Source organism: Sorex fumeus, unplaced genomic scaffold, assembly GCF_029834395.1.
Source record: "Sorex fumeus unplaced genomic scaffold, SorFum_2.1 ptg000094l, whole genome shotgun sequence".
Classification (NCBI taxonomy): domain Eukaryota; kingdom Metazoa; phylum Chordata; class Mammalia; order Eulipotyphla; family Soricidae; genus Sorex; species Sorex fumeus.
This window is the reverse complement of record NW_026606151.1, coordinates 5,664,545-5,686,938: the sequence shown is the minus strand read 5'-3', so window position 1 is coordinate 5,686,938 and position 22,394 is coordinate 5,664,545. Positions and strand designations below refer to the sequence as shown.

The 22,394-nt window shown below is 48.5% G+C and overlaps 1 protein-coding gene across 7 annotated transcripts in view; it reads right to left on the bottom strand.

Annotated features, from left to right (window-relative positions):
• PHACTR1 (phosphatase and actin regulator 1) overlaps positions 1 to 22,394 on the bottom strand; it is a 565,331-nt gene that overhangs the window by 6,991 nt on the left and 535,946 nt on the right. For all 7 annotated transcript variants that reach the window (XM_056132319.1, XM_056132324.1, XM_056132320.1 and 4 more), the window contains 2 exons: positions 9,552 to 9,607; positions 3,750 to 3,811 (listed from right to left, as the gene is read on the bottom strand). In XM_056132319.1, coding sequence (XP_055988294.1) covers positions 3,750 to 3,811; positions 9,552 to 9,607 — 118 coding nt within the window. The remainder of the gene's footprint in view (positions 1 to 3,749; positions 3,812 to 9,551; positions 9,608 to 22,394) is intronic.

The window sequence follows — 22,394 nt, the reverse complement described above, 5'->3', positions numbered from 1 at the left end:
ATCTTTGCTGCCAAAGTCAGTTTTCAGGAAGATGAGGGGCTGGAGGAAGGGGAATAAACCAAGGCTGGTAGCATTATGGTTTTAACCATATCAGTCAAAAAAATTCATTTGGAACTTTTGGGTCCTTGGGGTACACGTCAAAAAGTTAAATTGTTAAAACCTGGAAACTGCCCCAAAATTCGAGAACAGATGCTTGGATAAAGAGCCTGTGGAATATAGACACAGTGGGATACTACTTGACTTTAAGAAAATATGAAATCCAGCCATTGCGGCTCCCTGAATGGATCTGGAAAGTGTCATGCTGTGTGACGTTAGTCAGGAAAGGGACAGACAGACAGAGTGCTCTCCCTCATGCGTAAGATATTCATAAACACACTAGGGGCATAACAAATGCACAGCGGCAACGGAAAGCAATTGCTGATCTTTAGCAGGAAGCCACCACCGTGGGGGTGGGGCGGAAAGGTGGTCACTGGGACCATGGCAGACACTCTGGTTTGGTGCTGGAATGTTTGATGCACAACACCCTTTTTATGACATTATCAGCCACATTGCCTAACATTAAAAATAAGTTAATGGGTAAATATATAGACTTACCATCCTGATTCTTTTTTCATTTGTAATACAACAAGAGTAAATGATCAGAGACCAAACCCCATGATTCCTATGGTTTGACCCAAGCACATTTCCTCTTCTCCTTCCTTTTCTTCCTTTTATTTATTTATTTATTTATATTTTGCTTCTTTCATTCCTTCCTCATTTCTCCCCATCCACCTAGCTCCCAAGCACTTGGGGGAAGGGACTGAGTAAGCACTTAGTTTAGGTTCGTCACTGAGCAGACTGGCTGGAGGAAGTGGCCAGCTGAAACTAGCGTGTGGATTGTGCTCTATTTTCTTTCACTAAAATGTTAAAATTAAGTTGAGCTGCCTTGAGACAATCCTTGGGCTTAGGGCAAGTGAAAAGCAGCCACATCCTGGTGGCCAGTCTCAGTGTGAGCAAGTCTCTCAGGGAAAAGAAGTCGCCCTCATCTGCCTGGGCCTCCCTCTCCAAACACAGGCACGGAAACGCCTTCTAGTCTCTTCCCTGCCCACAGCTATCTCTTCACTCCAGCTCATTATTTTTAAAAATCATTTGGGTTGGTTATTCCCGGGCTTTTTCCTGGCTCTGTGCTCAGGGACCATTGCTCTTGGCAGTGCTCAGGGGATCATAGGTGGTTCTGGGGATTGAACCAGGGTCAGTCATGCACACAAGGCAAGCGCTCTCTCTGTTTACTATCTCTTCTCCCCAAGCTCATTATTTTTAATTTCCAAGTCAGTGCCAGGGGAGGATAAATGATAAAACAACAAGGTAGCTTTCCTGGGGAAAGGAAGCAGAAGTAACCAGGATGAGGGGGCAGCTTTTTTCTTATTTGGGAAACTTCAAACCTTTAGGGGCTCTCTAGGGGAATCTGTCTCCAGTCCTAGGCTAAATGGATCGGGATGAAGAATCCTCCTCCTTCAACCCCTTCTGCCAAATTATACACTTAGCTAGGCTTTCTCTGCAAAATCCTACACTCCTTCCAGAGATTCACACATTCAATATATGCCTAAATATTTTCCGATGACTAGTTTTTAGCAAGATCCTATACATTTTTGGAGACAATTTGGGTCCTGGCCAGCAACTCCAATAAATCTGATAAAATTATTGCTGAATGGGGCAGAAAATTAAAGTGTTGTATGTGGCTGAGCCCAGTTAGATTCTCAGCATCACATGGTCCCCAAGTACCACCAGAGATATGACCCTCAGGTAAGGTAAAGGTAAAGGTAAAGGCCCTCCCGTTGATCGTCGATTTGCTCGAGCGGGCCCAGTAACGTCTCCATTGGAGAGAGTATTCGATATGCCAGACCCTCAGGTATCCTTGGTATTCTCAACCCCTGACATAGCCGGAGAAGCCTGCATCTCTGGTCCATGTACTGAATCATTAGTCAGGTTGGCTGAGTCTTGCTGGGAGGGCCCTGGGGATGCTGAGCTTTGTTGGGGAGACCCTACCCTCGCCCCAACTGTTTCTGAATGTCTAGAACTTTCTTGCTTAGAAGTGAGGGGTATCACTGTGAGGTGATCCTCACATAGAGTCCACGCTCCCTTCTCAGGGATGGGTCAGTCCTCATCCTAGGCCCCTTCCTGGGTACAGGGTAACTGGAAGAAGAGGGCTAACTATTCCTGGTTTTAGTCTGCTAGAAGAATGCCAGCATGGCAATTGGCCTTTGAGACACTTTGCATCTTCTCTTTTTAATTGGGAGTGTCATTGGGCATTTGCCATGAGAAGTCTAGGGCATTCTAAGGGAGAGAGTGTTGAGAATTCCAGATCATTGCCTAAAGAATTGGAATATTTTAGGATCTCTGAATTTCTCTCTTTGCTTAATATTTCTAGGGAGAGAAATTCAGGAATGAACCCTGAGAAATTCGTTTTACTGGATCTCTGAAATGTCTCTAAGATTTGAAGACTTTTCAAGGCAGTCACTATCGAAGACTGATTACAAATGCCAGAGTTAGAAGTATAGTACAGTATCTGTCATCGATTAAGCCCGATCAACATCATCTAAGAATAGACTCAAGAAAGTTTAACATGAAAAAGGCCACTCAGAATTATGTCTTTCTCAAGATATTCTACTGCTGAATCATCTCTGTTGGGGTGAAACACAGAGGAGTTGGAGCCATAGTATATTGGATAGGATGCTTCCCTTGTATAGGGCCAAGCCGGGTTCAATCCCCGACATCCCATACAGTCCCCTGAGAACTACTAGTAGTAATTCATGAGTGCAGAGCCAGGCATAATCCCTGAGCATTGCCAGGTGTGCCTGCCCCACCCTACCTCCACACACACACACAAAATACCCAACCAGAAAAAAAAAAGCTTTACAAATACCTTTGTTGAGTTTATTAACACTTTTGGCATTTTTCTAATTCAGTAATTCAAACTAGATTTAGCATGATAAAGTCAAATACTTTTTACTCATAGGCCAGGAATAGTAATCCAAAGTTCTCCTTGTGCAAGGTCAGAAGAAATAATTTCACGATATCTGAACTACTCACTGATTTTACTCATGAATTCCCACTTGCCTGATGGGGTTGCAATGAACTTTTAAAAAACAAGACAGAGGCTGGGACGATATCATAGCGGGTAGGGTGTTTGCCTTGCACGTGGCCGACCTGGGTTCGATTCCCAGCATCCCATTTGGTCGCCCCGAGCACTGTCAGGAGTAATTCCTGAGTGCATGAGCCAGAAGTAACCTCTGTGCATCGCCGGGTGTGACCCAAAAAGCGGAAAACAAAAACAAATAAAAACAAGACATCCAGGCCAGAGTGATGGTCCAACCTGATCCCAGCACCAACTAGCCCCCACTAGAACTGATCCCTGAGCACAGAGCCAGGAGTAAGCTCTGAGCTCCACCAGGTGTGACCCCCAAACCCCAAATCCAAAATCAAACCAAACCAACCAAACAAAAGAAATCAAGATATTCACTGCATTTCCAAATCTAAGTCACCTGACATAGTTGCTTGGGAGGGCAGGAGGAAAGACCAAATCAAACCAAAGGACGGAGGGTCATAAGGCCCAGCTGACCATTGTCCCCAGGACAGATGGCACAGAGCTGCTCACTCTCACCCCTAGACGCTGGGCCCTGTCACATCCCTGCCAACCAGTGGGCAGCCCCTGAGGCTGAGCCAAAGCGCCGCACTGGGCTGGGCTTCTCGCCCCTCTGCGTGTTGCTTACCTTTCGAGTTAGCCTTCTCTTGATCTCTCTTTTCTCCTCTTGTTCCTCTTGTTCATTCCGAGCTGAAAGAAACATTGAAGATGCTTTGGGTTTGGTCAGTGTCACGCACAAGCGCATCCTGTGGACCTCCACAGCCATGGGTCCCCGGCCCCTCACGGTATGGCAAGGGGCAGAGAGAAAATGCCCAGCTTCTAACCGGGTCTCCCTTCTGCCCGCAGAGACACGTCCCCAACTGCCTGCGTGACTGGCTGCAGACTGGCCTGGCAGGCTGACCTGGACTGTTTTCCTTCAGACACGGGGGTTTCTAGTCTCTAGGCAGCCAATCTGGGTAGGGAAGTGTTGGCTGTCAGGCAAAGCCTTAAGGTAACTTCAAGAAAGGGTCACTGTGATCATGGCATTTGGGGAGCAGTGACAAGCTTGGGGCCTCACAGTGACTGAAACGGGGCTCATTGTGATGTGGACCTGGTGTGGGGTGGAAAAGAAGGCAAAACCCATGGGGGGGTAGGTAGGGAGGAGAGGGTGGTGTGCAGGCCCCAGCTGCAGGGGGAAGGGAGGGAAAGGGAGGCAAGGTGGGCGGCACCAGCAGGACGTCCGTCTGTCCTCAATGCTCACCTTTTGCAAACCCCGCTTCCAGGAACTCTTTGAATCTTCCCAGAAGTCCCCAGAGCAGGTGCGAGGCCAGGGTGTGGGGCACAAACGCCTGCATTGAGACTTTCTAAGGAGTGTCTCGGGAGAAACGTCCTCAGCCTGATGGCTGGCCTGACTTACTCATCGGAAGGTGCTGTATGTAAGAGGTTCTGGGGAAGGGAGCAGAGAATTGGGAGGCAGAGAACTGCGAGGGGCGCTCCTTGGTCCTCTAGTCTTAGAGGAATGACCTGGGCTAGCTCACTTTCCTCTGGGCCTCGGGGCATGTGACCAAGGGGACTTTGAAGCCTTTTGAGAACCAAACAGAAACCTGTGTTTCCCTCCCCCTTACCTGCTGCTCCACTGCCCCCACCCTAGAAGCCCCCTAAACTAGGAGAATGGCCTTCTGTAAAGGGGCTCCGCTGTAGCTGACCATGCCAAGCGACCCTGAGGCCAGAGCTTGTGTGGTCACTCAGAACCCGTTGCTGTGAGACGGCATCCCTACCTCAGCGCCTCGCATCAGCGCTCCCATGCACGCACTGACAGAGCTTCCAAAGGAACAACACCCCCAGGCACAGAGGAGGGGCAAATCCTGCCCTTCCCAGCCAGTGCCACACTCCAGGCAGTAATGCCCCCTAGGGAAATCCGGGAACAGCCAGAGCCCAATGTAGGATCTTGTGCAGCAAGCAACACAAGAAAAGACCACATCCTGCAGGGGACTCGGGTCACCAGAGGTCCCCACTGCAACCTGCCCCCCATCCCCACCTCTAGCCCTCACTTCCGAACTACAACCAAGATAGCCAGTGCCTTCCTTCAGACCACAGGCTGGCAGCCAGAGTTCCTTACAAAATACTATTCTTAGGATTCAAACCTCTGACCTAAAGCACATGATGGATGGATGGATGGATGGATGGATGGATGGATGGATGGGAGATCAACTGGAAGGCAGCCAGCCAGCCCCTTCCCCCCAGAGGGAGACCCCAGAGAGCTGTGTTGGCGGGAGGGAGGAATTGGAGAGAAGAGATTCCATCAGGAGGATAGTCCCTTCCTCCCCTTCACCCCCTCCCCTCTCCCAGTCTCCAGAGGCAGCTCCAAAGCCCTGGCGATGATCAGGGTTGTCCCACGGCCGGCCAGCCAAGAGGCAAGAGGGAGTCCTCCTTTGCTACTTTCAGTAAACAAGAAAGTGGAATCCCAGCGGAGAGAAGGGTCTGCTCACACAGGACATTGCTAATGAGTCAGACATAATGGTCCTGCTCTTTCTTCCCTTCCCTTGCTAGACTTGCTGCGTCTCCTGCTGTCTGGTGGTGTTGGGCTCCCTCCCCCTCCGCCTCCTCTTCCTCCTCACGGGTGACAGGCCGCAGGTTCTAGGTGGGGCCTGGCCAGAGCCATCCATCGCTTCTCTGACCGCCCCAGCTGCCGCGGCTCCTTGGGCAGCTTCCTAGGACTCTTCCTAGGAGTGGGGCTTGCATAAGCTACCTCCTGTGGAATCTGTATACCTTTAGTTCAAAGCCATTTACAAAGGCAGGCTCATTAATTCTCAGGCAGGGGGTGATAAGATGAGGCAACTGAGAAAGAGGCCGGGTCTGGTCCACGAGGTCACTGCCAGTCACCACCATCAGAGGGCGCCATTGTGAGCTGGGTGGGGGTTGCACTGGTTGTTGGTTGAATAAAGGAGAGATGCCCACAGCACACAGCACTGGAGGAAGACCCAGACGCCTCTCAGCCCCACTCCTATTACTGCGGTGGCTCTCTCCAGCACACACAGAGAGAGAGAGAGAGAGAGAGAGAGAGAGAGAGAGAGAGAGAGAGAGAGAGACAGAGACAGAGACAGAGAGACAGAGACAGAGAGAGACAGAGACAGACAGAAAGATACACACACAGAGGGGGAGGAGAGAGAGAGAGAGAGAGAGAGAGAGAGAGAGAGAGAGAGAGAGAGAGAGCTCCCAAGTGCAGCCACAGGGTGCATTCTAGAACAAGTTGTTGGAAGGCATTTTTTTTTGACCATAAGGCAATTTGAATTTCAACATCCAAAGTGATGAAAATGAGAACAGGAACACAGGGATAGGAGAACCAAGACAGAGAATAAAGGGAAACAGGCAGGGAAATTCATTTCTGCAAAGGGATTGATTTGATTGGGTCTGGTCAAGCAGTAGTTCCCTGATCTGCAGCCCTAGCCATGGGTCAGGAAATGGGATGGCCCAGGGGAAGCTCTGGCAGGGCACAGTTTGCTGCTTTCGTCCCCGAATTGAAGCGGAATTGAAGCCCCACTGTTTGCGAGATGTAAGCAGCTCTCTTCGTGGTCCCAGTAGCATTGTGGGATGCAATAATGATCCAGCTGGTGGATAAGAACTGAGTATTGAAAAGCCAGTAAAGGGATATGCTTGACCTTTTAGTATCTGTATTGCAAACCACAAGGAAAGAGAGAGAGAGAGAGAGAGAGAGAGAGAGAGAGAGAGAGAGAGAGAGAGAGACATAGAGACACAGACAGACAAAGACAGAGATAGACAGGAAGAGAGGCAGAGAGGCAGAGAGGAAGAAAAGTGCCTGCCCCACTCAATTCTCTACTGAAAACCACAACACCTAAAAGGAGTGAGAGAGTGCAGAAGGGAATGGCTTGTCACAGAGGTGGGGTGGGGGTGGTGGGAGGGATACTGGGATCATTAGTGGTGGAGAATGGGCACTGATGGGTACTTGAACATTGTATGACTGAAACGTAAGCATGAAAGTTTGCAAATCTGTAACTACCTCACAGTGATTCATTAAAAAATAAAATAAAATTAAAAAAAATAAAAAGTTGATTTGAAATTAAAAAAAAGTGCCTGCCATAGAGGCAGAGTGGGGGGTGGGAGGGGATGTGATGGGAGGGAGACTGGGAACATTGGGGACACTGGTGCTGGGAAATGTACACTGGTGGAGGGATGGGTGTTGGAACAGTATACGACTGAAACCTAATCATGAACAGCTTTTTTGGGGTCTATTTTACAGCGATTCAATAAAACAATATCTTTATAAAAAAAAAAAAGAAGGTTGAACTGATTTTCCTGTGACCTGGACAAGCAGGAGTGGGAGAAGGAAGGACGCAGAGAGTAGTGAATGAGGCACTTCTGTCCCAAACCCTCACCTTAGCAGAGGGCACTGAGCTTGGCCTTGCTGCTCCCAGTGGGGAGAGAGGATCCATAGCGTGGCCTCTTCATTGCCCACAGAGCCCAGTAGAAAAACGCAAGGTGTGTGCAGGGATGACATTAGGGAACAGTCATAACTGGAGCAGTTATGACATTAGGGAAGTGATTTTCTTTCCAGCCCTCCAACAAAGGCAAGTTTACTGTCCTTAGGGATCTGACTGGGGCGACATTTGGAAATCATCCAAAGAAAGTTCCAGGGCCTGGAATGATAGCACAGTGGGTAGGGTGTTTGCCTTGGACACAGCCAACCCAGATTCTATTCCCAGCATCCCGTATGGTCCCCTGAGCACCACCAGGAGTAGTTCTTTTTTTTTTTTTAAATTTTTGGGTAACACCAGCAATGCACAGGGGTTACTCCTGGATCATGCACTCAGGAATTACTCCTGGCGGTGCTTGGGGGACCATATGGGATGCTGGGAATCGAACCTGGGCTGGCGGTGCTTGGGGGGCCATATGGGATGCTGGGAATCGAACCTGGGTTGGCCGTGTGCAAGGCAAACGCCCCACCCGCTGTGCTATCGCTCCAACCCAAACAGGAGTAGTTCTTGAGTGCAGAGCCGGAGTAACCCATGTGCATCACTGGGTGTGACCCAAAAAACAAAAACCAAAAACCAACAAAGAACGTTCTATTATTAAACATGGCAAACGTTTTCGGACACCCTTGGCTGGAAAAAGTATACACAAAATCCCCAAACCCAGGAGATTTGGGAGGTGCCCTCAAGAGTAAGGAAGAGGCTGAGGAAGAGGTGGTGGGCCTGGAGGGGAAGGGGAGGGGGGGGGCAGGGAAGCTGATCCAGGCCAATAACAGACCAACAGTGGGGAGGAGCCCCCATCTCCATCCTGGGCTATGGGTCTCCAGCCCAGCCTCAGCAGCCCCATAACCGTCCACGCTGCCTGAGTCACAGAACACAGCCAGCAGGGGCAGAAAAGCCAAATCAAGCCCATTTCCATTCCAGGCAGGTGGAAATACCTCTGGGTTTCACAGGGCACGTGATGCTGGTAGCTGCAACTCATGGGCGGTACGTGAGTGCGTGCGCGCGCGTGTGTGCACGTGTGTGTGTGTGTGTGTGCGCGTGTGCGTGTGTCTGTGTGTGTGTGCACGTGCGTATATGTGTACGTGCTCATGCGTATCTGCACACAGAGCAGCATTTCTAGGAAACTGCCAAACACGCATTTCCCTTTTTCTGGAGAGAGATGAGAGGGGGGCTATGGGGAAGAGGAGGAAGAAGAATTGTGGACCATAATAAGGTGAGTGCTGGTGGGTGGCGGGAATGACTGGGCACATCCGAGCTGTTTCTTAGCCCCTCCCCCAAACAGGTGTCTAGAAGACGCTTGGCTGCTTTGGGCCGTCTGTCTAACCAGCAGTAGTAGCGAGAGTTGTGCACACTAGAGTTGGGAGGGAATCCACAGCTGCCCCGAACGACTCTGTGCTCTGTCCCCACCCACAGCCACGGCTTGGTGTCTCTTCCTTCCAGCGGAGCCTCGTGTGGTCCACCACAGCTCCGTGCAGGGGTGCTGTGAAGTGCCCTCCCCAGAAAACTCAGTGGGGACTCTTTGTTGCACGAGTTTGGGGGTTGGGCTTATCAGCACCAGGCAGCTGCTCCAGACGGTCAGGCTGACCGTCTCAAGTTGGTCCAGCCCTCTCAAGTGGCCTTTTCCCTTGACAGTCCACAGTGACCGTTTTTCAGCCTTGTTTGGCTTGAAAATGACCTGAAACGCTTCTCAACTTTGGACGTTTTCTCTGGGGAATCCTTGTGCTTCTTGCAGGCTGAGTTTGCAGGGATCCAAAGCTGGTGGTCACCTGCCTGGTCTATGGGGCCGGGGGGAGGTCTTGAATGTTCTAGCCTCAACCCTTATAGAGAGACGGTCAGTCACTTAGTTGCTCCACCCCCCCCAGCCCCCCAAGGTCCTGGGAAAATAACTGGTGACTCCCCTATAAGTAATGACCCCAACCACCACAAAACATCAGCGATGGCCAACAGGCTCAGTCACTTACGTTTCAAAATGTTCCTCTGCTCCAATTCCTCTGCAGTCGGCCTCTGGCTCAGGCGCCTGCGGAAAAAATCCAGGAAGAGTTTTTGGACCATATCATACCCTCTGGGGGTCATTAATCTCCACAGCCCTGGCCGAGATGGGAGGCAGAGTCGGGGACTGGAGCTCTCGTTCCATCCTGGGCTCCGCCGGACTGGTTCTCCCCACCACCGCCTCTTCACTTCCTCAATCTGCACCCCAGGAAGGGCACCCTGCGTCACGGCCCGCCACGCTGACCCTGCATGAGCCTCCCTAGTGACGGCCCCTCCCTAGCCCCGCGCCCGAGGCCTGCAGGCAAGTGGACCGAAACACAGACGGGCCTCTTCTCTTCACAGAAGTCCCTTTCTTCCCTAGAGGCCCCTTCGCTTCGGGATCGTGGCCTCTGTCTTTCTCTCCAACCCCAAGGCTAGAGGTTGTCTCTCGCTGGGCTTGTGCGTCCCCATCTGCACATACAGGGCCCCGGGCCCCAGGGAGACTAGAGAGAACATGTCTTGTCTGGCAGGAAACAATAGCTGCTCTTCTTCTTGTCCCCACCCCTCAGCACCAGGGCCTGATTAGACGAGGAATGACAAATGAGCACAAGTGACATGTCTGTTTGCGGGGCTCGTAATTTAGCCATAACCTGTGAAACATCATAGCAAGGGTATGAGCACTCTGGGAGGGAGCAGGGGGGTGGGGTGGAAAAGGCACACACCACTGAGCAATAGCCAGTAGCCCAAGGATGGGAAGGCCCCCAGGAGAAACACACACACACACACACACACACACACACACACACACACACACGGTCCAAGTTTTCGGAGGCCTTGGAGGCTCTTAGAAGGTATTTAACGAGCCTGCGAGGATTCCACATTTGACTTCAGTTGGGAGGAGGTAGGTGAGATAAACATTGGGGAAGGCATTTGAGGCATCAAAGTCCTCCACGAGGATCCCCAAGTAAGAAAGGGGTTCCCTCCCGGCAAAAGTTGAGTTCCTCCCCAGTGTCTGCGGCTGGCCAGATGTTTACATCATGAACGTTCAAGGCAGATTACAGAACAGACTCTGAAGAGAAACCCGAGAACAGACTGAAAAGAGATCCTCCAGCGGAAACAGAGAGGTCAAGAAGCTACAGTGGGAAAGTGTGCTTAAGTCAAGCGTGTCGTTTGGATTTTTCTTTATTGCCTTGGGCCAGGCTGGAGGGATTGCACAGCAGGTAGGGCATTTGCCTTGCACGTGGCTGACCCGGATTTGATTCCTCTAACCCTCTTGGAGAGCCTGACAAGCTACCCAGAGTACCCCACCCACATGGCAGAGCCTGGCAAGCTCCCTGTGGCATATTCGATATGTCAAAACCAGTAACAACCAGTATCAATGGAGACATTACTGTGCCCGCTCGAACAAATCGATGAACAACGGGAGGACAGTGCTACAGACAGTGCTTCAGTGCCCTGGGCCAGAAAACAATGGGCTCTGTCACCCCTGACTTTCACCTTATGCTTCTACAGGAACTGGCTCCAAGGAAGACACAAGACAAGAAATCTATCGTGGACTGGAAATTGTCTTGCAGTGTCCTAGAACACATTCACGTTATAACTCATTTTCTCCTGAAAGCATCCCTTTAGACATTAGAATCTTTGAGAAAGGTGGCCTAGCATTGAGAAAGTCCTGACTTGGAGGTATGAAATGTGGACATTGAGGACATGAGCCCTGAAGTGGCCTTGGATGTGCCATCCTTGACAGTGCTTGAAGGTGATGCTTCAGCTCTGGAAGGCAGGACTCCCCTGAGGAGCATCTCAGAGGCGTGGCCTCCACTTAATACTCTTAATATGTGCGTATTTTACAGGTAGACAGTCTTATCTTTAAAGGACCATTTTGCAAAAGCCAGGTTTAAAATGAATCTAGGTTTTAGGGGGACATTGTATGTCTTGAACAAATCCTCCAGCTTCCTGGGGAATTGAAGCATCTTTGGGGTCTCATGTCCAGAAATATCTGCACAGTGACTGCTAGTTAGTTCATGATGAGCAGCCCAGGATCTCATCACAGACCCAGTGCCTGGTTCTGCACTGGTCTTTGTTTGCATTTGTCCTACGGGTCATGTTTGATGGGGAGGAAGAAAGGAGTGAGCCAGAGAAAACACTGTGATTAACTAGTCAGCCATCTCACCAAACACAAGATTTCAAGAGAGGCCCTTTCTGCGACATTTCTCAGAACTAGGAAATGCAGCGGAGCCAAGGGGGACATGTGCTGTAATGAGTTGCTATGACTTTTAAAATTTGGAAGGTGTCGTGCTGGCCCAGCATAGAACAGCACTGCAGTTCGGGGATCTGGGTCCTTGTCTTGGCTCTGCTCCAAGCTGCCTTTCCTGGCATAGGGTGCTGCACCCCTTAGGGCCCATATTCTTTTCTCTGCCAGTCAAGTAGAGTCATTTAACGTGGCTGGAGTGATAGTACAGTAGGGTGTTAACCTTGCACGCGGCTGACCTGGATTTGATCCTCAGTGCCACTGGGGAGCATGGCAACAGGCGGCAGGGCAGATAAGATCTGTCCTTGCAGAGCAGATAGACCTGTTCCTGCATAATGACCTAGTAGGGAGTATCTGGGGGCATTTTACAAGCACCAGGCATCCCTTCTGGAAAATAGGAGGATAATGCTTCTACACCATATGCAAGGAACAACCACATATGTTGCACGCAACTTCCTGTGTTCCCTAGAGCAGAACCAGACCTTGAGTCTCACCTCTCCTCCCCTCCAGAGTCATTCCTAACTAGCCCTAAAAGGTGATAGGTCAGTAATGCTAAAATTTATGCGATTGGACCATCCTCTTAAGTCAAGACCCCCTATAAAATATGTGCATTCTGCAATAAAGTGAGAGGCCATCAGCTGTCTCCTAGAGTGGTTTCTCCATGCACCTGTCATCCTTCGCCCTGCGTCTGCCCGAACCTGATGCGCAACATGTCTGGTACGTTGCGGAAATTACTGCTCCCCAACATCACTGATGGTCCTGAGTCCACCAGCAGTGATCCTGAGCACTGTTGGGGGTGACCAGAAGTAAACCCTGAGCACTGCTGGGGATGACCCTCAAATAGAATAAACAGGAAAGGGTTATTTCAAAAGCTAAGATTTGGGGTCTAGAGTGTTCATGCATGGATCAAGGATCTCAAGACATGCTAATCCAAATTCGTTGTCACAGCAGCCCCAGGAGAGAGACTCATACCCTGTTCAGCCCCAACAAGAAAATGACAGAGGCAAGGTGCCCCGTCTCCAGGTAGGATGTCTAACTCTGTTTTGCAGGGAATTGTACTTGGTGGTGCTCAGGGCTTACTCCTGGCTCTGCGCTCAGGGATCACTTCTGGCTGGGTTAAGGGGACTATGTGAGATGCTGAGGATTGAACCTGGGTTGGCTGCATGCAAGGCCATTGCCTTAACCCCTGTTCTGTCTCTCTGGCCCTGGCCTGCAGCTCTTAATCAGCCTTCTGTTTTCCCACTATTGCAGTCAGTGACTTAAAGCACTAGAAACATATTATCTATTTTTTTTTCTTTTTGGGTCACACTTGGCAATGCTCAGGGGTTACTCCTGACTCTGCACTGAGGAATTACTCCAGGTAGTGCTCGGGGAGGGGGATGCATATGGGATGCTGGGAATTGAACCCGAGTAGGCCATGTGCAAGGCAAATGCTCTACACGCTGTACTATTGCTCCAGCCCCAATCTCACTAATTTTGAAGGGCAAGAATCCGAAACATTCTTCAGGATCAAAGTCAAGGTGTTGCTAGAAGCTGAGTGTCTCCCGGAGAAAGGGGAGCCTTCAGTCTCCTTGCTTTTAGCAGTCTCCTGAGCATCTTACCTCCCCCCACCACACACACACACACACACACACACACACACACACACACATACCCTTCCCTACCTATGAGACCTCCTGTGATGACATCAGCACCCAGGTCACCCAGGATCATCTCACAAGAGATAAAACTGCATCACAGTCGCCAAGTCCCTTCTGTCATCCAAGATCACATTTCAGTAGATTGGGGATTAGGACATGGGCATCTCAGTGGATAGGGCCAGAAGAAGAACCTGTGGACCCCATGGTGGTCCCTCAGTGTCAGAGGTGCACACTGAGCTCAGGTGTGTGGGGCTGAGTCCGGAAGTTCTGCTGGACATATGCACAGGATTCACCATCTCCACCGACTGCCCTTAGCAGGGTGCAGAGTTCCAGTCACCAGTTCCCACTCTGATAACTCAGTGACATATCTTTCTTCCTCTCCAATCATCCTGGCTCCTCTGGACCTGGGGTCTGAGGGCTCTGGGAGTGCAATGGAGGGTCCCCCTTGAGAACAGAGCCCAGTAGCTGTGAGAAAATGCCTAGCCAAGGAGTGTGCAGTAGTGATGAACACCAGCCAATGACGTTCAAGGGCCAGGCTCTAATAAAACATCCTCAAAGGGACAATTGTCTTAGAGAGACAAACAGAGCCCTCCACCCTCCTTGCCCCCTCTGCTCTCCTGCCCTGGTGGCCTCAGTTCTGTGGGCAAAATCCGAGAGTGAGTTCTAAGTGTTCTTCTTTTTTTGTTTTTTAAGCATCTTTTCTTTTCTTTTCTTTTCTCTCTTTCTTTCTTTCTTTCTTTCTCTTTCTTTCTTTCTTTCTTTCTTTCTTTCTTTCTTTCTTTCTTCCTTCCTTCCTTCCTTCCTTCCTTCCTTCCTTTCCTTTCCTTTCCTTTCCTTCCTTCCTTCTTCCTTCCTTTCTTTTTTTGCTTTTTTTTGGGCCACACCCAGCGATGCACAGGGGTTGCTCCTGACTCTGCACTCAGGAGCTACTCCTGGGGGTACTTGGGGGACCATATGGGATGCTGGGAATCGAACCCAGGTTGGTCGTGTGCAAGGCAAATGCCCTACCCGCTGTGCTACTGCTCTAGCCCCAGTTCTGTTTTGTCATTCCCGATTCATGTGGCATCTCAGCTTGGCCATCCAGAGGGCTGGCTAAAATCAGATGGAGGTGCCAGGCAACCTTGAAGGAGGAAATTTTCTTCAGGACTCTTTCTTCTTTCTACTATTGGATTCTTCCCTCTCATATCCTCAGGAATTAGGCTATCACTTCTGTTCTGTTTTATCCTTGAAAACAGGGGTGGGGGTGTTCTATGCTTAGGACATTTCAGAGTAAGGCCATTCTTCCACTCAAATTGGGTACTAGCTGTGCCCCAGGCTCTCTTAGGCCCCGGGGCACAGCAACGAGCCAAACCAGATCAAGGGTCTGCCCCTTCTGGAAAATAAAGACTGAGAGGCAGTCACAGAAATCTTGTACCACAGACTGTCATAAGGGGAGGTGAGAGGGCTGTAATCCTGTGATGGAAGAATGAAGAAGCACTCAAAAGTTTCTCAGAGGAAGGCACATGTGCCCAGATGTGAATGATCGAGTGAGCCACCTCGATGTGGGGAGGAAGTGAAGGGAGGAAGATGGAGCCCAGACCCAAGGTCATCCTATGATCATGATACCCATTTTCACTGAGTCATGTGAAGCTATGAAGAACTAAAATATTAGGGTAGAAGAAGAGAAGAGGGAATGAACATTTATAGGACATATTGTGTACTGTTTTGCTGAGAACTAATGGGGGGACAGAAACAGTTTGAATAAAATGTTTAGAACATTTCTCAACAGAGGGCCATGTGACTGACCCCTTATAGACTCCAGGGTACTCCAAGGGGAACACAGTGAAAACTTCATAATTGGGGAGGAGGGCGCAGAGCACAAGACTAGAGGGTACTCTCGTAAGGGGTTACAGGAAGGAAACATGGTTGGTAGGGGGTCCTGGTTGGAATAAGGTTGAGAAATACTGGCTTAGAAGGACATTCACAGCTAGCTGTAGTGGAAGCATGGGGTTATGATGAGAAATATCTAAGTCCTTAGCCTTGCTGACAGATTGTACAGCTGAAGTATGTATAGACACATCTCTCTCTAGGAGAGGGAAGTAAGAAAATCTCTTGCAGCTTTCCTAACTCATACAACTGGGTGCACCCCAAGAATCTAGAGTGGAATTTGGATCTCATGAGTCCGAATGCTTTTGCTACTCAGATATGTCAAAGAGGCAACTAGGTTTATAAATTCATACAGCCAAATCTAGACCAGTGATGGGAATTCATATAAGTAACACGGACAATGTCTGAAGCCAGGAGTCTGGAGAGAGCCTATAGGGAGAAGGCAAGAGGGCGTCCAATCCCAATATTTAATATTCAGAGGACAAGCTCTCCAGGTTTGGAGGAGGGGAAAGCCATGGAAGCAGGATAAAAGTCGGATGTCTCATCAGAGAAGCAAAGCAGATAAGGGGTGTGAGTTAGCATGCTGAGTGCAGTGCAAGTGAGATGCAGTTGGGAAAATTCCACAGAATCAGGCCCAGGTGGGTGACTAGTCACCTTACTAAGAACTCTTCTCACAAGAGGTTTGAGACTAAGGCCAGGCTGGCAGAGGCTGACAAGAGACAAGAAACAGATACAACAAGCCCAGCACACTCTTGCATGAAATCTTTTTTTAAATATTTTTTTTAAAAAACTGAATCACCATGAGATGCAGTTACAAAGCTTTTATGTTTGAGTTTCAATCATACAATGATCAAACAACCATCCCTCTACCAGTGCACATTTTTCTACCACCAATGTCCCCAGTATCTCCCCCCACTACCCAATTCCAACCTTTCCCCTCCTCTATGACAGACAATTTTCCCCATACTTTCTCTCTATTTTTGGGCATTATGGTTTGTAATATAGATACTTAGAGGCTATCACATTTGGTCCTTTATCTACTTTCATCTTCCATCCCAAGCAATCTCTCCAACCATTATTGACTTAGTGATTCCCTTCTCTATCCCAGCTGCTTTCTTTCCCAGCTCATAAGGCAGGCTACCAACTATGGAGCAATATTACTGGCCTTGTCTCTACTGTCCCTGAGTGTTGGTCTCATATTATGTTATTTTATATTCCACAAATGATTGCAGTCATTTTATGCCTATCCCCCTCTTTCTGACTCATTTCACTTAGTATGATACTCTCCATGACCATCAACTTCTAAAAAAATTTCATGGCTTCATCTTTCCTAATAGCTGCATAGTATTCCATTGTGTAGGTGTACCAAAGTTTCTTTAACCAGTCCTCTGTTCTCAGGCATTCGGGTTGTTTCCAGATTCTCGCTATTATGAACAATGCTGCAATGAACATATAGGTGCAGATGTCATTTCTACTGTGCTGTTTTGCACCCTTAGGATAGAAACCTGGTTTTGAAGGGAAGAACTTGAAAGGAGAAGGAGCTGAGCTTGATAATTTTCAGTGGAAAAAGGTTGACTATGTTTAGAGATGGTGGGGGTAGAGAGAAGTGAGACCTACCAAGAAGGAGAAGACTTGACTGATAGTGCAGGAGTTTGGGGAAGGCAGGATGGGCTGGGACACAAGGGACAGAGAGGCCTTCTTTCTTTTGCTTCTGGTGCTGGGTATTGAACCCAGGGTCTCATACATACAAAGTGTGCACTCTACTCCAAACTATCTCCTAGATCCCTAGAAAAGTGAAAGACCACCCTTTCCCACCTCCACCTTTCAACTCAGGGAGTAGCTTTCTGCTGAGGTGAAAGGGTGCAGAATGTGGGGAATACAGTTTTGGCCCTGAAATAGGGGAAATCGTCAAACACAGGCATTTTTTTTCTTTTTGGGTCACACCCAGTGATGCACAGGGGTTCCTCCTGGATTTGCACTCAGGAATTACTCCTGTCGGTGCTCAGGGGACCATGTGGGATGCTGGGAATCAAACTTGGGTCCACCACGTGCAAGGCAAATGCTCTACCTGCTGTGCTATGGCTCCAGCCCCCTGCTGGCCTTTTTAAAGGTGGACAATATGAAAGGGTGTCTTACAGTACATTATCATGTGATCTGTCCTTGAGAAATTTTTTTTTTCAATTCTAAAATTTATTTAGTAGGTAAAAGGATATACATGATTACCTTTCAGTATCTGTATTGCAAACCACAATGCTCAAAAGTGGAGGGAGGGAGGGAGAGAGAGAAGGAGAGAGAGAGAGAGACAGAGACAGAGAGACAGAGACAGAGACAGAGAGACACACAGAGAGAGACACAGAGAGAGAGACAGAGGCAGAGAAAGGCAGAGAGAGAGAGAGGGAGAGAGATACACACACACACAGAGAGAGAGAGAGAGAGAGAGAGAGAGAGAGAGAGAGAGAGAAGAAAGTGCCTGCCATAGAGGCAAGCTGGAGGGGACTGGGTTGGGAGGTGATTGATGGGAGGGAAACTGCATACACTGGTGCTGGGAAATGTACACTGATGGAGGGATAGGTATTGTAACACCGTATGAATGAAACATGAGCAGCTTTGTAAGGGTCTATCTCACAGTGATTAAAAAAACCTTAAGACTTTTTTTAAGATTCATGTTATTTTTAAATTAAAAATCTAGGTATATTAAATGACTTTTCAGAGAGAAAATAGCCATGGACATTTTATAAAAAATATTCATCCTTGAGAGATTTGTCTTGAAACACAAGCCAAAGAGTTATAGAGTTAGTTCCAGAATTTTGGTCACTAACACTTTAGGAGAGCATACAGGTAGGTAATTGTTTGCTTGTTTTGAGATCTATATTGTTACAAGAATCATAAAAAAGCTGAATATCAATACAATTACTGTATCAGTGAAGTGGCTGATTTTTATGGCTAATATCAAGGAACTGTTAATTCCCAGAATAAAAGCAGAGAGGCTTCTGAATATGTTATATTTCTTATTCCTCCCTGGCTAGGAGATTTAAATCACTGTATATAATCAAGAGTAACTTTTTTTTTTCTGACTATATTTAGACTTAGGTAGCAAGGTAAGCCTCTTCAGTAGTTAAACTTTGGTATAAAAGGAATCATTCAAATGTAAGAGTTGAATGCACTTTCAAATGATCCAATTAATTGACTTTGCTATTGCATAAGTCACCCCAGTTTATGTTATGTCTAGGTGGCTAACTTGTTTCCACGCCTCAAATTATATCTCCTTTCCTACGGGATTATGGCTAAATGATTTCTGTTTGCTGCAAATGGAAAGAAAATATCACTGGTTTTCCATTTAAATGTCAGGTGCCATCAAGGACCACAGAAAAGTCTAGTTTCCTTCCAAATCTAAGAACGCACGTTTTTAGAATCTGTCTAAACAACTCTAGTAGCTACAAGAAATGACCAAAGAAATAAATGCTTTTCTTTTTGCTTGATAAGACTGAAGCAAATCACCCCCCAACGATGGTAGTTCTGGTTTAGTCTTGGAAAAAGGAACTTGCAGAAGGAAACGGAGAGTGCACAGAGTCCCTCCAGGGAGCAGCTGATGACCTCCCCAGAGAAGCAACCTCCCCTTGTGGGCGGGTGGTTCAAGAGATACCTCCAGGCACTGGTTTTGCTGTGCCCAGCTAATGGGCAGTGGATAGAAAGGTCACAGCATCTGTGGGCAGTGACTGTTAAGGCATGGGCCTCAAAATCAGCGTCTACCTTTCATGGAAAAAAAAAAGGAAAAGAAAAGCAGAATTCACTTCAGATTTCTACTTCTCAGCCCAGTGGGAGCTGCATTTTAAGTCAGATGGCAAGAGAAAATGAGAAGGTCCTGGTGGAGAGTGACAGAGAACAGGACTCTCTCCCAGAGGCAGTGAAGAGATGAGTTCCTGGCACAGAGTTTAGACAGGAGTGGGACAAGGTGTTCAGGTCAGGAAGGAAGGTGATTTCTCTCCCTTCGCTCTGGTCATTCTTGCCTGGGCAGGTGCCACGTCTATACAAGCTGTGTTATTTCTATCTGCCTGGGTCACCACACCGGTCCTAGCTCCAAGAAAAGCAGAAAGAAACCCAGAGGGGCTCACTTGGAAATTGTGGGATTTGATCCTGCTAGCTCAGATGCATTTATCCTCCTCGGGTGATGCCACCAACAGCCTGGGTTTGCTCTCTCGAGGGCGGTGACATCCCAATCTGAACCTCCAGTCCTGGTATTGAGTTCCAGACCACTTTTCATAGTTCCTCCCGGGCCATGCACTATGTGGGGTCCTGGGTCAACATGATCTCATCCCTTCCCTGTTCAGGAAGTCTGCTCTAAGAGTTGCCAGGCCAGGAACAGGAAATCTTCACACTTCACCCACCCAGTCCAAACCATCTCTCTCCTGCTCCCATCACCTCCTGGTGGACAACCGGCTCACCAGGCTCTGTCCTATCACCCCTGCCCACTCATGTATCCTCTCCCCATCCTTCCTAGGGCCGCTGCTTGAAATCTGGCCTCCTGCAGGGATGCAAGCAGGACCCAAGAGCATCCTACACGGCTCACTACACCTGCTCTCCTGCTCAGTGGACACAACTGTTTCCGCTCAGTTCCCTCACTTCCCTACGCTCCTCCTTGGGTCCTCTTACTCTTACCTGTGCTCTCTGGCTAACCATGATGAATCTCTCAGGGAGTCTGAACTTTCTCTACCTCTTTAGCAATCCTCTCCCCTATTGATTCAGGTGCTGCTACAATGACAGGAGTCGTGTCTTCCATACCTGGTGCCTGTGAAACCTCCCCACTACCACCATCTGCTCCCCCAGATCCAGGGCTTCTGCTCTGCATGATGGTGCCACAGTTACTCCATCACTACAAGTGGATGCCTGTGCTTTGCACAGATTCCCTTCCCAGGGCTTGGAGTTTAGGGTGTATGCTCTGCTGACACTCAGTTTGGGAGCTTTTGTTCATTTGTTTGGGGGCCTTACCAGCAGTGCTCAGGGTTACTCCTGGCTCTGCACTCAGGAATTACTCCGGATGGTGCTCAGGGAACCATATGGGATGCCCAGGGATTGAACCCGGGTCAGCCACAAGGGAGGTGAGCTCCCTACTTGCTGTACTATGGCTCCAGTCCCTCTGCCCATCACTCCTAACAAGGAAGTCCTTCTTCTCTCGCCAGGCATCTGCAGTGCCTAATTCCACTCATGTGCTTACTGTAGACACATAACGGCTGTGAAATAATTAAATTAACGCTGAGCTACAATTACTCCTTTTTTTTTTTTTTTACTTTTCCTCCATCTGTCCTAAGGGCAATCAAACGTGTCCTGCATCTGAAACAAAAAATACTCTAGAAAGCAAGCTTCATCCACACAGATCTTTCAATAGAGGGCTCCAGACTATAGGTCTCTAAGGTGCAAGAATTATGGTTTCAGCTCAGACTGCCAGGCACTAGTTCTCAACAGGGGACAGACTTGCCCCCCCAAATGCCCAGGGCATGTTTGGCAATATCAGGGCAGTCACAGGTGGGGAGAGTGTTGGGGAGCTATAGCTGGTGGAGGCCAGGGATGCTGTTAAGCATGTGGACACATAGGGCAGGAAGAGTCTGGTGTCCGGGTGCAGACTGAGGCCTATGAATAAGATAATTCTGTGTCTATCCCTCTCCATCTGTATCACTCATATGAGGAATATCAAGGAACACTGTAGCACCGTAGTACTGTACCACTGTCCTCCCGTTGTTCATCGAATTGCTCGAGCGGGCACCAGTAATGTCTCCATTGTGAGACTTGTTGCTAGTGTTTTTGGCATATTGAATATGCAACAGGGAGCTTGCCAGACTCTGCCATGCGGGCGGGATACTCTTGGTAGCTTGCTGGGTTCTCCGAGAGGGACAGAGGAATCGAACCCGGTTCAGCCACGTGCAAGGCAAACACCCTACCTGCTGTGCTATCGCTCCAGCCCATTAAGAAACACAATAAGGGAATAACTATGTTCTCATGCCCAAAGGTAATAGAAATGACAGGAGAGCTGGTCCTTAGTAGGAGTTTGCTGGAGGGAAGGAACAGGTTAGAGAAGGGACCACTGTGACAATGATAGAGGGAAGCAGTCACTCGGGATGAGTGAAAGGAGAGCTGGGTGCTGAAAGGGGGCAAAGTCATACGCAGGATATCCTATCCATAAGAGTATTGCAAACTAAGGTGTCTATAAGGGAGGAGAGAGAAAAGTGACTGCCATAAAGGCAGTTTGAAGTCTGGGAGAGAAACTGGGGCCATTGGTGGATGTTGATGAAGGGACGGGTGTTGGGACATTGTACGCCTGAAGCCTAAGCATGGATAGCTTTGTCATTCATGGTGATTCAATTTAAAAAAAACCTTTTTTTAAAAAAATTTTTTTATTAGTGAAACACCATGAAGTACAGTTGTAGACTTACAAATTTTTGTGCTTGGGTTTCAGTTATACAATGATCAGTTTTACCCTTCCCTCCACCAGTGCCCATTCTCTACCACCATGGATCCCAGTATTCCTTCCACCCCCACCCCCACCCCCCATTCCCACCTGCCTCTATGGCTGGGTATTCCCTTTTGTTCTCTCTCTCCTTTTGGGTGCTGTGGTTTTCAAAAGAGGCACTGAGTGGCAGTCATGTTCGGTCTATAGTCTACTTTCAGCATGTATCTCCCATCCTGAGAGGATCCTCCCAACACCATTTACTTGGTGCTCCCTTCTCTATCTGAACTGCCTTTTCCCCTAGCATGTGTGGCTAGCCTCCAAGCCATGGAGTGAACTTCCTGGTACTTATCTTGGCTATTCTTGGGTGTTAGTCTCCAATTTTGTTACTTTATATTCCCCAGATGAATGCAATCTTTCTATGTCTGTTCCTCTTTCTGACTCATTTCAATTAGCATGATAATTTCCATGTAGTACCACTTGTATATAAATTTCATGACTTCATCTTTTCTAACATCTGCATACTACTCCATTGTGTAGATGTACCAAAGTTTCTTTAACCAGTCATCTATTCTCGGGCACTTGGGTTTTTTTTTTTTTTAAAAAGAGACTGAGGCCTAGCTCCATGCAGGCAATTTCCGAC